The following is a 13,841-nucleotide window of genomic DNA, read 5'->3' on the forward strand; positions in this document are numbered from 1 at the left end:
AAGCATTGATTAGCAGAGACACCTATTTGTGGTGCCAGGCGGGCCGTCACAGGGACGTGGGGCCCTCCGAGAGTGTGGACACTGAGGGAGTTAGGTATTTAGAATTGGGAATACCCTGGTGGGTGGTGTCGCAGTATTTGAGAATAAATGAGCCCAAAAGGATGCAAAAGGAAAATTCACAGATCTATAAAATGTGTGGAATTTGGGTTTAAGGACCCCCGTGCTCACCTTTAATCCTTTACTCTTCTAACCCATGATGTGTGATGTGAGGAGAAGGTGGACAAATGTCTACTCTTTACTGATATATCTTTCCTGCCCCCCATCATGTAGGAAAATTGAGAATCTTTACTAGACTTTAGTATTTCAGGTTTAGTAAGTGACTTTTCTCTGTGTCTCTCTTTTAATATGGTAGTTCACTCATTCCAGTAGGGAAGCACAAAGCTGCTCATTGCCAAGATTTGCTGCTGGACCAAAAGGAAAATTGTATTGAGTGGTATACAGGTCATATGTACTAAATGAAGTTCTGGGACTTGGTTACATTTTTATAAACTTCAGTAGTCAGGAATCGTTTTTCCCAAAAAATCTACTAAATGGAAAGACAACCATCAACTGGCAGCTGGTCTGGGGTAAAAAAACAGAGTTCACAAATATATTACCACAGAAAAACCAAACATTATTTAAGCAAGTTTTAATTGAGACAAATGGTACAATATACAGGTGAAACATTATGCTGCCACTGGGTTTACAATTCTACCCATAAAGAGAGTACTATGAGTCTCTTTATTGTAAATGACACAAACAAAAGGTTTATCAAATGTAACAGTTGGTGGAAGACTCATAGGCATTATCTCAAGGACAGTCGCTGCCGCGGCCTCGGTTCCTTTCTCATCAACACTCAGTGCTGCCTTGTGGATCGCCTATGGAGAGAACCAGACATTCAGCTCATTAATAAAGACACATGGGATATAATCGGAGTATATGAAGATAGGGTCGGTTAGTGAGTAAGTCCACAGGATTGCTTTGACTGCATAACCCACTACCCTTGGCCAACACTGTTCCCGATCAATACATTGGACTTTATATATCAAGGTCCTAGGACCTAGGCTGTATTTAATCCTGGGGCAAAGTGCTAACTCATGAGAAATTACCATGGAAACTAATAGAAAGTCTCTCAACATTTAGCACATTGCTGCACAATACTACCAATATTGAATTTGTCAGAACAGTCCCATATTAGGCCATTATCCTCAGAAAGTGTTGTGCAAGTATGTCATCGAAATCTGATTCAGGGTATGTGTTCCAATGCAAGAGTGCTTAGAACTGGGACTGGAGGGAGTTAGTGAAAGTGGGGATGGTTGATAATGCTGGATTCAAAAACAAAGGGGGTCATCATTCTGGTACACATTTGTCAAGTAATGCCAAGGCACTCTCTCTAGGTACAAAAATACTCTGAGCTAGCTTGGCACAACACGAACATGCTTTATAAGTTGCACTGTCCCAGAACTTGTTTCTGCTGTTCCCAGAGGTGGGACACCAGAGAAAAATAAAGCTCAGGGTGGCAGGAGAGAGGCACGGGAATTGAGGTTATCCCCCTAAATTCAGGACAGTTAGGAAGTAGGACGTGACTTTGGAAGGAAGTACTATGGAAAGCAAGGATGAGGAGAGCCATTAGGCAGGAGAGGGACGTAATATAGAGCATGAGTGGAGACACAGGTGGGTGTGTCCTGCTAGGTTCAGAAGTATAAGCCATGGTAATATAGTGAGGCATTACTCATAATTACTATTAAACACAATTCCTGATATATTTGTAGACAACATTTAAGCTCAATGTCCCATCAGCCTGTAGTTGGAAAGGGGAGGGGCAGAAGGGGAGCCCCAAAAATTCTCCCCCAGTTGTTACATTCCGCAGCTCACTCCTGCTCCAATGACTTCCATTATATAAGGTTATTCTTTAACCAAAAACTATGCAAAATTTTCATTGAAATCGCCAGCAGGTCAAAATAGTTGAATCAACCTACATTTTAAATTCCCTGTAAAATGATTAGCATTTATAAGATGCCACTAAATTCCACAATGCCCTACGTAGTCATATAACATCAATGTTATAATAAAACATTTACATATCAGTTTAATTTCAGTAAATTCATGAGTAAGGACTCTCACCCCAGACACTTTTAGTTTGGCTTGGTCTGTAATCCCAGACAGATCAGCAGCGTCTGAAAATACTTGCGTTACTCCTAGTTTGTTAAATTGTTCTTTAAGATTCAGAGTTGTAGAAATTGAAAATTTAGGCAGGGCCAAATTCAGAGACCTGTAACAGACGAATGAAAAGAGCAAAGTGGATTATTAATAGTTTTACATGAGCAGTAAATCTGCCAGAAGAGCAAGAACAGATTAATTTCGCATTCTGTGTCTATCACTGCCATCCTCATTGGGTGAAATTGATATTAAAGGGACACTACACTGCCCAAATGCAAAATATTAATTTTTATTTCATCACTGTTTAGTAGATATACCCCAAATGAAAACGTGCATGCATTTAATTGTGTATTTTTTAATTGGGGGTATATCTAAAATCAGTTTGCAAAACCTGCAGTGCTCTGGTCTGCTACATTCGCAAACCCTTCTCTTCTAACCCCGCCCAGACTTTCTGTGGATGTCCAATAACAGACTTCTCAATACAGCTAAATGAGAAGTTGTTGCAAGACAGGTGCTCTGAGCAATAGCTGCCTCTTGAGTTTAGCTCCAGTGAGCTCCAGTGAGCTAAGGAAACCAGGAAGTAACTTGACCTGTTGTCTGCTTGAAAGCCAAGGGGGTGTAACCAGATTAGTTTATAAAAATATACATTTCTGTTTAAATCTGCACTTTTTCCAAAATGAAGAGAGGACACACTCTTCACATACAAAGCTTTTCAGCAAGCTAAAGAGGTCTGGAATGACCCTTTAACCCCTTAAGGACCAAACTTCTGGAATAAAAGGGAATCATGACATGTCACACATGTCATGTGTCCTTAAGGGGTTAATCCATTAGTGATCAGAAAGTTTTTCAATTTTCTTACCATTAAGGACCAGGGCTGTGTTTGTGTTTAGCTGTAATTTTCCTCTTACTCATTTACTGTACCCACACATATTATATACTGTTTTATATGGTCTTTCCAAAGATACCATTATTTTCATCATATCATATAATTTACTATAAAACAAATTATAAAACATAGCAAAATTTAAAAAAAACACACTTTTTCTAACTTTGACCCCCAAAATCTGTTACACATCTACAACCGCCAAAAAACACCCATGCTAAATAGTTTCTAAATTTTGTCCTGAGTTTAGAAATACCCCATGTTAACATGTTCTTGGCTTTATTTTTTGCAAGTTATAGGGCTATAAGTACAAGTAGGACATTGCTGTTTCAGTAGCCACTTAGTTACAAACACTGGCCAAAGTTAGCATTTATATTTGTTTGTTAAAAATGCAAAAAACGGGGGGGCGGGGCCTGGCCGCCGGCTGGATCAGACACGCTTTGTCTGAGCTCCTGCCTCGGTGCCGGGAAATCGGAGCTAACGGCGGGCCATGGGCACACAGCAACCTGCTACCGCAAGTATAACATCACCCAAGCGATGGCGATTCCAGGGATACCCGATGGGACCCCCAAGGGCACCAAAGTCACCCGATCGAGGCCTGAGCCCTACGGGCTTGAGCTCGGGTGAGACGGCCGCTCACCCAGTTCTCTGGCCGGTGGTCTGCCACCCCCCCCCCTCTGGGCCGGGGGGTCATCCCGGTCCCCACAGGCAACCACCACCGCGCACAGCTACATCTCCACTCTGGCCGAGCGCAGTGAAACGGACGGTGCATACCAAGATGGCCGACCAGCAGAGGTCCGGCATGGTCTAGCTGATACCTCGAGCCCGAGAACTTCCGCGGCTCCCCCGCCTAGCCTACCAGGTGACATCCGTGCTAACAATGGAGGGGAAAGTGGTGGTAGAGGGAGAGTGGGGGAAGGCCAGACCCTCCCTGGGCACACCATCAGATAACAAGGCTGGCACACATAATGGGCCCACCTGGGCTGAAGACCGCCGGGGTTGGAACCCCAGAGCACCGACCGCTTATGCTGATTATCCGATGCCGCAAGCGGCGACCAACAACTAGGACACACAGCAGCCCCCCACAGGGGAAGAACTCGGCCTCCCACGTGAGTTACCCGGTTCGCGGACCTGAGGTGCAGGCCTTCACACAAGCCCGGGGCTATAGGGGGGAATTGGCCAGACCCTGACCCACATAGCCGCATTTTCCCACACACCTAAACCAGAGATGTGACACGGGCTGGGCTGGAACTTAACACCCCACAACGTACCTGCACAAGGTACTGTGACCCGCTAGCACAGCAGTACCACGCCAGCCTGCATGTCTCACCTGAGGTACCAAGAAGACCCCCCACCTGCGAAAGCCACCACCTGCCGACCCCTAGCAAGCTGGGGCAGCCTGTAACACCCACCCTGGCAACGGGACTCTGTCTATAGGACATTTGCAAGGACGGTATATGACTCTGCCGAGCCGAGGCGTTGGCTGTCCGTGCCAAGAGCCCTCGAGTGAGGCACTCATGCCCCCATCGGGACTCACAGCCATACCCGGCTTGTCAGCGCCACAAGAGGCAAACATCATACGAAGTTCCCTCTTGCACAATCTATAACCTTAGCATGTAAATGTGTACTGTGGTTCCCAACACTTACCCTTTATGCCAGTCTGTATGCCGGTCATCTACGTTCTATGTAGCCAGCTTACTGTCATAACCAACGTCTAACCAAGAGTCAAATGCTAATCATCATAGCCTATATTCTAAGCATGTAAATGTTTACGGTGGTTCCCAACATTTACCCTTTATGCCAGGTTGTATGCCGGTTATCTATGATTTATGTAGCCAACTTACTGTCATGAGCGACGTTTAGCCAAGAATCAAACGCTAATCATCATAGCCTATAGACTAAGCATGTAGATGTATACTGTGGTTCCCAACACTTACCCTCTATGCCAGTCTGTATGGCGGCTGTCTATGATTTATGTAGCCAGCTTATTGTCATAATCGACGTTTAACCAAGAGTCAAACGCTAACAACCATAGCCTATAAACTAAGCATGTAAATATATACTGCGGATCACACTACTTACCCTTTAGGCCAGCTCTATGTTGCCAGCTTACTGCCATACTCGACGTCTAGCCACAAGTCAAACATGTACATACATAGCCAATGTCACTCTACTCGTAAAATTTTCATTTGTCTTGATTGCCATAATAATATGCATATACATCTTGAAAAACCCACCTTGGCTAATCAGTCGCAAGCTATCAGCTAGCCTAGACCGTTGTTTCTTCATTTACTGACAAAAGTTTCTTATGTCTAGCCTAGCTGTTTTGTGTCCGCTGTTTATTACCTCTCTTGTAATGTAACATACATCGTTAATCTTGATAAATAACAAAAATGTGCCAGTCTAACTAATGCCACACGTTGTACAGCAAATGTCTGCCAATTCACCCAGGTGTCGCTGTTGTGGCGCGCCAAGGCTACATGTTATTTTGTGCACATCAAAAATAAAGAATTAAAAAAAAACAACAATTATGAATGCTAACTTTGGCCAGTGTTTATGACTAAGTGGCTACTTAAAAAGACTGAACATACCCCATTTGCAATACCTTGGGTTGTCTTCTTTTGCAAATGGTATGCCATCATGGGGGTAATTCTCATTCCTAGGCTACCATACCCTCTTAAAGGCAACATAACCAATCTGGTGAATTTCAATGTGAAAAAACAGAAAATCAAACCTAATATATGACCCTGTAACTTTCAAAAACACTATAAAACCTGTACATTGAGGGTACTGTTATACTCCAGAGTCTTTGCTGAACACAAATATTAGTGTTTCAAAACAGTTAAATGTATCACAACAATGATATCATCAGTGAAAGTGCTGTTTGTGTGTGAAAAATGCAAAAAACCTTCACTTTCACTGACAATATCAACGCTGTGATATGTTTTTTTGTTTTGAGACACTAATATCTGTTCAGTGAAGTCTACCTAGTAAAACAGTACCCCCCATGTACAGGTTTTAGGGTGTCTTGGAAATTTACAGGGTTAAATATAGTGCTTGCAAAATACATTCTCGTGACTTGCGGCCTGGGTTGACCTGCAGGTTTCCCCAAATTGCAATCAATAAAATTACTTAATTATGTAAAAATATTACATAAATATGCACGTGGAATTTAAATATATATATACATATTTTTATATATGAAGTCTACATGTAGATTTATGAAATTATTTATGTAATTATGTATATGGAGATAGATATATATATATATTTTGTATTATTTTTATTTATTTATATATATATATATATATATTGTGTAATTTTACATTTATATGTATATATTAATAAAAAAATACACTTAGTATGACATTATATACACATACATATTATATATAGATACAATATATGTATATACATCTCATATATATATTTTTTATTAACATTATTTTTTATTTTAAAACTTTTATTTTTATTTTCTAACAATTTTTTATGCACTATGGATGCCTATTGTGGCCATGTGACCGATGTTTCAGAGCGGAGTCCTAATTTGCCGAGGGGGGACTGTCTGGGCTGTCATTCCCCCCCCCCCCCCCCCCCCCAGACGGAGAGGAACGGCGGCGATCAGGTAAGTGAATAGAAATACCTCACACATTACATCCGAGATCCTGGGTGCTGGGGGAATAATATTTTTATTTTTTTAATGTTTTTTTTTTATTTTATTTATTTCACTAAGTGCCTCTACCCCTCAAGGCACTCCACAAACAGGCAGAGCATCGGAAGCCTGCATGATGGCTTCCGATCCTCTGCTACACTGCCAGGCACCACGTGGGGCAACACGGAAGTGATCGCTCAGGAGAGGTATTGCCGGATGCCTCAATATCGAGGCATCGCTGCAATACCCTTAGAGTGGCTGTAAACTATCACGATCGCTTCCAGTACTCACATTTGCCACGGACATACCAGGTACGTCCGAGGTCGTTAACGATCTTTTTTTGTCGGACATGCCTGGTACGTCTGCAGTCACGAAGGGGTTAATAATGCGGAAGTGTAAATTGTGCATTATCTAATGGTCTGAAGAAAGGGTAGTTTATAGCTGCTGGAAAAAAAAATTCTTGTCAAATAGTTCCCAAAGGAAAAAAAAAAACAGGGGACGGTAAAATAGTCATGGTAATAAAACCACTAAACTGGGCTAATTAAACTGGTAATAAAACCACTAACTTGGGTTTGTCACTTAGAGCAGCCCTTTAAATTCCCTCTCTTTTTATGTCCTAAGCTATATCTACACTAATTCTGCTTTGCTCTGTATGTATATTTATCATCATATGAAGTGATGCATTGTCGGGGTTATTTACTAACATGAGAATGCAAAGAGAAATTAAAGTGAGTTTTAAATTTAGGGCCAGAGTAGCCGATCTGAAACTATAGGTAACATGGAGACTTTTTCCAGTTTGGATGTTTTGACCTTGAATTCACTTTGATTTCTCATTTTATTGAATAGCCCTGTAAGTGTATATTTGTTCCAGTATGTTTACGGAAGTCCAAGTCATGTTACAATGCTTTTGGAAGTCAACGCATACAGTAAATTTCTTACATTCGGTGGAATTTGCTCTTCCATTTTTTGATTGCTGATTTCTCAAGATTCTGTTCAATGTATCCGAGTTTTCCCTCCTTTGGTAAGATAAACAGAGCTGAAGTATTGCCCTTGTATGGAATCTGCACCACGGTAACGTTTTCAGACAGTAATGCGTTATACATGCCGGTTCTCCTCATAAATGGCACTTTCACAACTGTGTTCTCATCAACATGGAAATCTCCTTCACTAGTATATTTTTCTTCAAATGGTATTTCCCACTTCCCTGAAAACACAGAATTATGTTACACTTTCATTAGGCTAGAAATACATTATCTTGGCCAGTAGGGGGAACACCAGCTAAAGAGAACAGACTCCTGTATATGCTAAATATATGTCCTAGCAGCACGTAATATGTCCTAGCCACACGTAATATCCCAGCCATGGTTAAAAACCTGAGGTCCCACTCTTAGCACAGGTCATTGTCAAAATTAAGGATACATTATTCATGGACTTGCTGACAGTGCAAGTCAGGACTACCGTATCCTACTTCCATAACGTTTGGGAACACTAGTGATCAGGCGAGTTGAGAGCGAATGTTCTTGTTTACCATTTGCCCCTCCCCAGCACTCTTGTTTTTGTTTATGGTTTTGTTTTGGTATTTATTATTATTAATTTAATTTTTTTTTTATAAATACAAAACTCAAAGCCATGTATCTCTTTGTTTTCTTTTTACGGGAAACGAAATGAAGAAAATACATGGGAAACCAGATGCCCTACTGAAATAGAATAGAAAGGGCTTATATGGATTTCGACTGTCCTGAAGTGAATCGCATTATTGCAACTAAAATCTATATTCATCAAGGACTACAGGCGCATAAACTGATTGGCATGTAGTAATAGTAAACTCAGTGGCGTACATACCAGGGTCGCAGGGGTCGCGGCTGCGACCGGGCCCGGCCCACCAGGGGGCCCGGCCGCCCCTGTATGTACCCACTGGGCTAGCCTCTTCTCCTGGGGGGCCCTGAAGCCGGCCACCTCCGAGCCCCCCGAGGCTGGCCCTGCTTACACCCGGCGGGCAGTCAGGCTGGCCGGTCGTAAGGGGGCACTCTCCCCTGAGTGCTTCCTCTTCAGCTCCCTGGCGCACCGCACTGATACCGGAGCTGGAAGATGACGTCATCTTCCGGCGCCGGCATCCCTACGCGGCGCGCGAGGGAGCTGAAGAGGAAGCACTCAGGGGAGAGTGCTCCCTCGCGCACCGGCCAGCCTGACTGCCCGCCCAGGAGCCCAGCAGCACCACTGGACCCCAGGGAATCCCCTCAGCACTCCAAAAGGTAGGGAGGCTGGGGGGATTAAATAAAAAAAAAAACATGTGTAAGTGTGTGTGAGTGAGTGTGAGTGTGTGTGTGAGTGTTAGTGTGTGTGTGTGTGTGTGTGAGTGTGTGTGAGTGTGTGTGTGTGTGTGAGTGAGTGTGTGAGTGTTAGTGTGTGTGTGTGTTAGTGTGTGTGTTAGTGTGTGTGTTAGTGTGAGTGTTGGTGTTTGTGTTAGAGTGTGTGTGTCTGCTTGTGAGTGTCAGTGAGTGTGTTACTGTGTGTGTCTGTTACTGAGTGTGTTTGTGTGTGTGTGTTAGTGAGTCTATTTGATGTCTGTTAGTGAGTGTGTGTTTGTCAGTGAGAGTGTATGTTTTGTAAGTGAGTGTGTATGTATGTCTGCCGCTGAGTGTGTCTCTGTCAGTAAATGTGTGTGTCTGTTAGCTAGTGTGTATGCATTTGTTCGTGAGAGTGTGTGTGTGTGTCTTCAGCACTTACCTTTCTCCAGCGCCGGACTCCCATGGCGCTGGGGATCCCTCCGCCTCTCAGCTCCGAATGTGCATGCACGGCAAGAGCCGTGCACGCATTCCAACCGCCCATAGGAAAGCATTACTCAATGCTTTCCTATAGACGTTCAGTGTCTTAAAATGGCGGAAGCGCCTCTAGCGGCTGTCAGTGAGACAGCCACTAGAGGCTGGATTAACCCTCAGTGAAACATAACAGTTTCTCTGAAACTGCTATGCTTTCAGCTGCAGGGTTAAAACTAGAGGGACCTGACACCCAGACCACTTCATTGAGCTGATGTGATCTGGGTGTCTGTAGTGGTCCTTTAAGTGTGTGTGTGCATCTGCATGCACTGGCCAGGGCCGGACTGGGAAAAAAATTAGGCCCAGGCATTTTTCAATCAGAGCGGCCCCCAAAGAAGGGGGCGGGGCCAGAGAGGGTGTGTTTTGTCATCACTAATGACAATCACGCCCCCTCTCAAAGTGAGCATGTTGGTTCAATACACAGAGCCCCGCTGAAGAGCTCTGGCATTAGAAAAAGGCCCTGTATTTGTTCTGCGCAGCGCAAGCAAATTTAATAACATGCTTGCGCTGTGTTTGCTTTTAAATTGTCTCTGGTGTCTCCACAGGTGAGATACCAGAGGACAAAAGGGCCAGGAAAGTGTATGGTGCATGTGGGATTGCATGTGTGTAGAGTGTGGTGTGGTATTGTGTAAATAGGTCAATTTAATTTGTGTTTGTGGTGTAATATGTGTGGCTAGGGGCTGTAGAGAGTGTGTGTGTATAGGGAGCATAGTGTTATAGGGGATGTAGCGAGTGTGTGCACACGTGCTGTAGTGTGTGTGTATAGGTGACGTAGTGTGTGTAGGGGTTGTAGAGAGGGTGTGTTTAGAGAATGTTGTATGTGTTTGCTGACAAGGAATGTAGTGTGTGTGTGTGTAGGTGGTGCAGTGTGTGTGTGTCTGGGGGTGCTGTGTGTGTGTGTGTGTCTGTGGGTGCTGTGTGTGTGTGTCTGGGGGTGCTGTGTGTGTGTGTGTGTGGGGGGGTGCTGTGTGTGTGTGTGTGTGTGTCTGGGGGTGCTGTGTGTGTGTGTGTGTGTGTGGGGGGGTGCTGTGTGTGTGTCTGGGGGTGATGTGTGTGTGTCTCGGGGTGATGTGTGTGTGTCTCGGGGTGATGTGTGTGTCTGGGGGTGATGTGTGTGTCTGGGGGTGATGTGTGTGTGTCTGGGGGTGATATGTGTGTGTGTCTGGGGGTGATATGTGTGTGTGTCTGGGGGTGATATGTGTGTGTGTCTGGGGGTGATATGTGTGTGTGTCTGGGGGTGATGTGTGTGTGATGGGGCTCTTAGTGTGATTTTTTTTATTTAAATTTAAGTATTTTTTTATTAATAATTAAAAAAAAAAGTTATATCCCCCCCCCTCCCTCCCTTCTTACCTTTATCCTGGGAGGGGGGGAGATCCGTTCTGCCTGTGGGTGGGGTGCCATGCTGCCATCCTGGTGGTCCAGTGGTGAGAGTGAACTCTAGCCCCTGCCGGCTAGAGTTCACTCTCGCGAGATCTGAGCGTTGCCGCGGCAACGCTCAGACCTCACGAGAGGAGCCGGCGGAGCTGCTGGATAGAGCTCCGCCGGTCCTCTCCTCCCTCACACACTCCCCAGCCAGCGGCCTTAACAGTGCCTGTGGGCCGGTGAGGGAGATCTTTGATCTCCCCACCGGCCCATGGAGACACACAGCAGGGCCGGCGCTCGGATACCGCTGGCCCTGCAGCGGCCGGCCGGGGAGATCCTATGATCTCCCCTGCCGGCCTCGGCCCCACGGCCATCGCGGCCCACCGGGCATTTGCCCGGTATGCCCGATGGCCAGTCCGGGCCTGGCACTGGCGTACATACCGCGGTCGCAGCCCTGCAACCCCTGCGACCAGGTGCCCGCCGCCATGTGTTGCTGCCCCGGCCCGCGCAGTGTAAGCGCGAGGGGGGGGCCCACGGATCAATTTTCGCACCGGGGCCCCATGGGTCATGTGTACGCCACTGAGTAAACTCTAGAAACAATGCAATAGGATGATGAGCGGTTGGGCAAAACATAAGCAGACGGAACCTGTTCTTTTGCTTACCGATGGAGTAGAGTGATAACCACTGTAACAAGGTAGCAACAAGATAATAAATATTTCAGAAATAACTGCCTAAGTAGGCATGACTAGTGCTTATGCTTCACTGGAATGTCCCAAGGTAACTTGGGTGATACATATGATTGAGATGTACACATTCTATGTTATTTAATTTCATGTCTGTTATATTTATTGTAAAAACTGTAGGTGTATGTAACTCACAACAAGCAACAAAAATCTATATATATGGCTGTATTTAAATAAAGTTTTTTTTTGTTTTTTTTTTAAGGTGTATTCAGAACAGTACAAAGTAAATTGTGAATGCTTAAGCCTCTAGGGCTTTTAACTTGAGTTCTTGATAAAGGTCCTTAAGTCCAAAACATCAACAATTTACATTGTTCTGGATAAATGTTTTTGACAGAGAACCCACTAGTGCTCTAATCTCTTTGGTATTTATATATTTCACATGGGAAGCACCAAGGCGGTGACTGTTTGATTAATTTGGTCGTGAGTGCCTGACGACAGTTAGTATATGAAATACATATATTGTGACCTTTATGGGCAAAGCAACACAGTCTTCTAGGGTAACAGGTATAGAACAACAGTCTCTTATGCAAAAATTGTGTGGTTTATTTACATCGTGCACAAAAATCCATGCAGCAATCAGTTTGTTCAAAACTTTAGCAAAACAGAAAGGAAAGTCTACAAACAAAATCCTAGCTCAAATTCAAGCACTAACTAAACATAAAGTAATGGCCCTTACTAAACCAGGGTAATATACTACACAAATCAACAAAATAAACATTGGTTTCACCAACATTTAGCACTTTGTTTGGTGCTGCTCTGCACAGACCTGCTCTCTCTGCAGGTCAGATTGTATCTCCTCCTTTCTGCTCTGAGACCTGCTAATTAAAGCCTCAGCAGTTGCTAATTGGGCAGGTGAATGAGTACAGGCTATGGAGGATTCTGGGTCCTAAATACCTTCCTTCTATTACCCTCCCATAGACTGTCACAATATATACATACACACATATATACACATACACACACACACACATATACACATATACACATAAACTATGCAAATGGTTAAAGAATTACTTATGGTAATTCTAATTAGTTAATAACACAGTTTTGGCCTTACCTCTGAAATAAATCCAGTTGATAAGGAATAAAATTGTGTCCCTGTCAACACTGCTGAGCAGTTCAGGGATTTTCCCATTGGTTTTCTTATCCACGTAGCTGTTGATCTGTTTCTTTGTCTCATCAGAATTTGTGAAGTCACTAGAAAATGCCTCTGACTCGTAATTTCTCTTGACATCATCTAAAAATGTTTGGAGCAGTTTAAGTTTTGTGTCTATAAAGAGGGCATTCCCACTGTCAAGCTGTAGCTCACTATTTGGGTCATTTAAGACATGGTGAAGATGCTGGAAACCAGAATGAACGTCCTCCTTTGTGATTTCAGAGCGGTTGAAACTAAGACCTTCTAAGATCTCGTCTTGGGTCTTGGACTTGGCTCCTAGAGAAAGCATGGCAAAAGCAGTGGAAATACTGACTGGGGAAAAGAAAATATTCTCTGAAGGCTTTGAATCGGCTACCTGCTTGTAAAATTTGAAAGCAAACTGAGCATTGTATGGTGCAATTTTATGGCAAGCCGTGGATTCATTGAAATGAACATGATGATATGAGTCGTGCTTTCCTTTTCCGTGATGGCCATGATTTTTGTGATGGCCACTGTGATCACCGTGTTTATGATCTCCGTGGTCATGTTTGTGGTCATCAGTGTGATCGGTATGTTCGTCATCATGTTCCCCACCATGGTGACTGAAAACTACTGTGCATAGTAGAGAGGCACTCAGACATAGGTAGAGGAAAAACTTCATATCCTGCAACAAAAAAAAAAACAGCAAGTTCCATAAAAATTAATTAGAATACTACTAATTTAGCTTGTGCTTTATATTGTAGAGCAGGGGTAGGCAACCTTTGGCATAACTCATGCTATGGACAAAATCTCCCCTGGTTTTTTTTGCCAACATTTTGTCTGTAAGAGCATTATAGGAGAGATTTAGTCCACAAAATGTGAGGTGCAAAAGGTTGCCTACACCTATTGTAGAGTGTCATATGTGGTAAATATTCTTGAAGTCCAATATTGTCCTAATAAAGTTAATGTGAAAGGACTGTCTCATGGGAGTCAAAAGCTCATGAGACAGAATGGATGGAAGCATCTTAAAAGAGGTAAAGTTAGACGTCCCAATATCTCATAAAAGTTGTTG

The 13,841-nt window shown here is 43.7% G+C and overlaps 1 protein-coding gene across 1 annotated transcript; it reads right to left on the reverse strand.

The window, feature by feature from the left end:
* Positions 1-673: 673 nt before the first annotated feature.
* On the reverse strand, positions 674-13,479 carry LOC134582873 (alpha-1-antitrypsin-like). The gene is made up of 4 exons (XM_063439546.1): positions 12,713-13,479; positions 7,674-7,938; positions 2,164-2,311; positions 674-917 (listed from the first exon to the last, which is right to left on the reverse strand). Exons 1-4 carry the CDS (start codon positions 13,449-13,451, stop codon positions 726-728), a joined length of 1,344 nt encoding a protein of 447 aa, XP_063295616.1. The 5' UTR covers positions 13,452-13,479; the 3' UTR covers positions 674-725.
* Between the last annotated feature and the right edge of the window lie 362 nt (positions 13,480-13,841).

Source organism: Pelobates fuscus, chromosome 13 (genome assembly GCF_036172605.1).
Source record: "Pelobates fuscus isolate aPelFus1 chromosome 13, aPelFus1.pri, whole genome shotgun sequence".
NCBI classification, from domain to species: domain Eukaryota; kingdom Metazoa; phylum Chordata; class Amphibia; order Anura; family Pelobatidae; genus Pelobates; species Pelobates fuscus.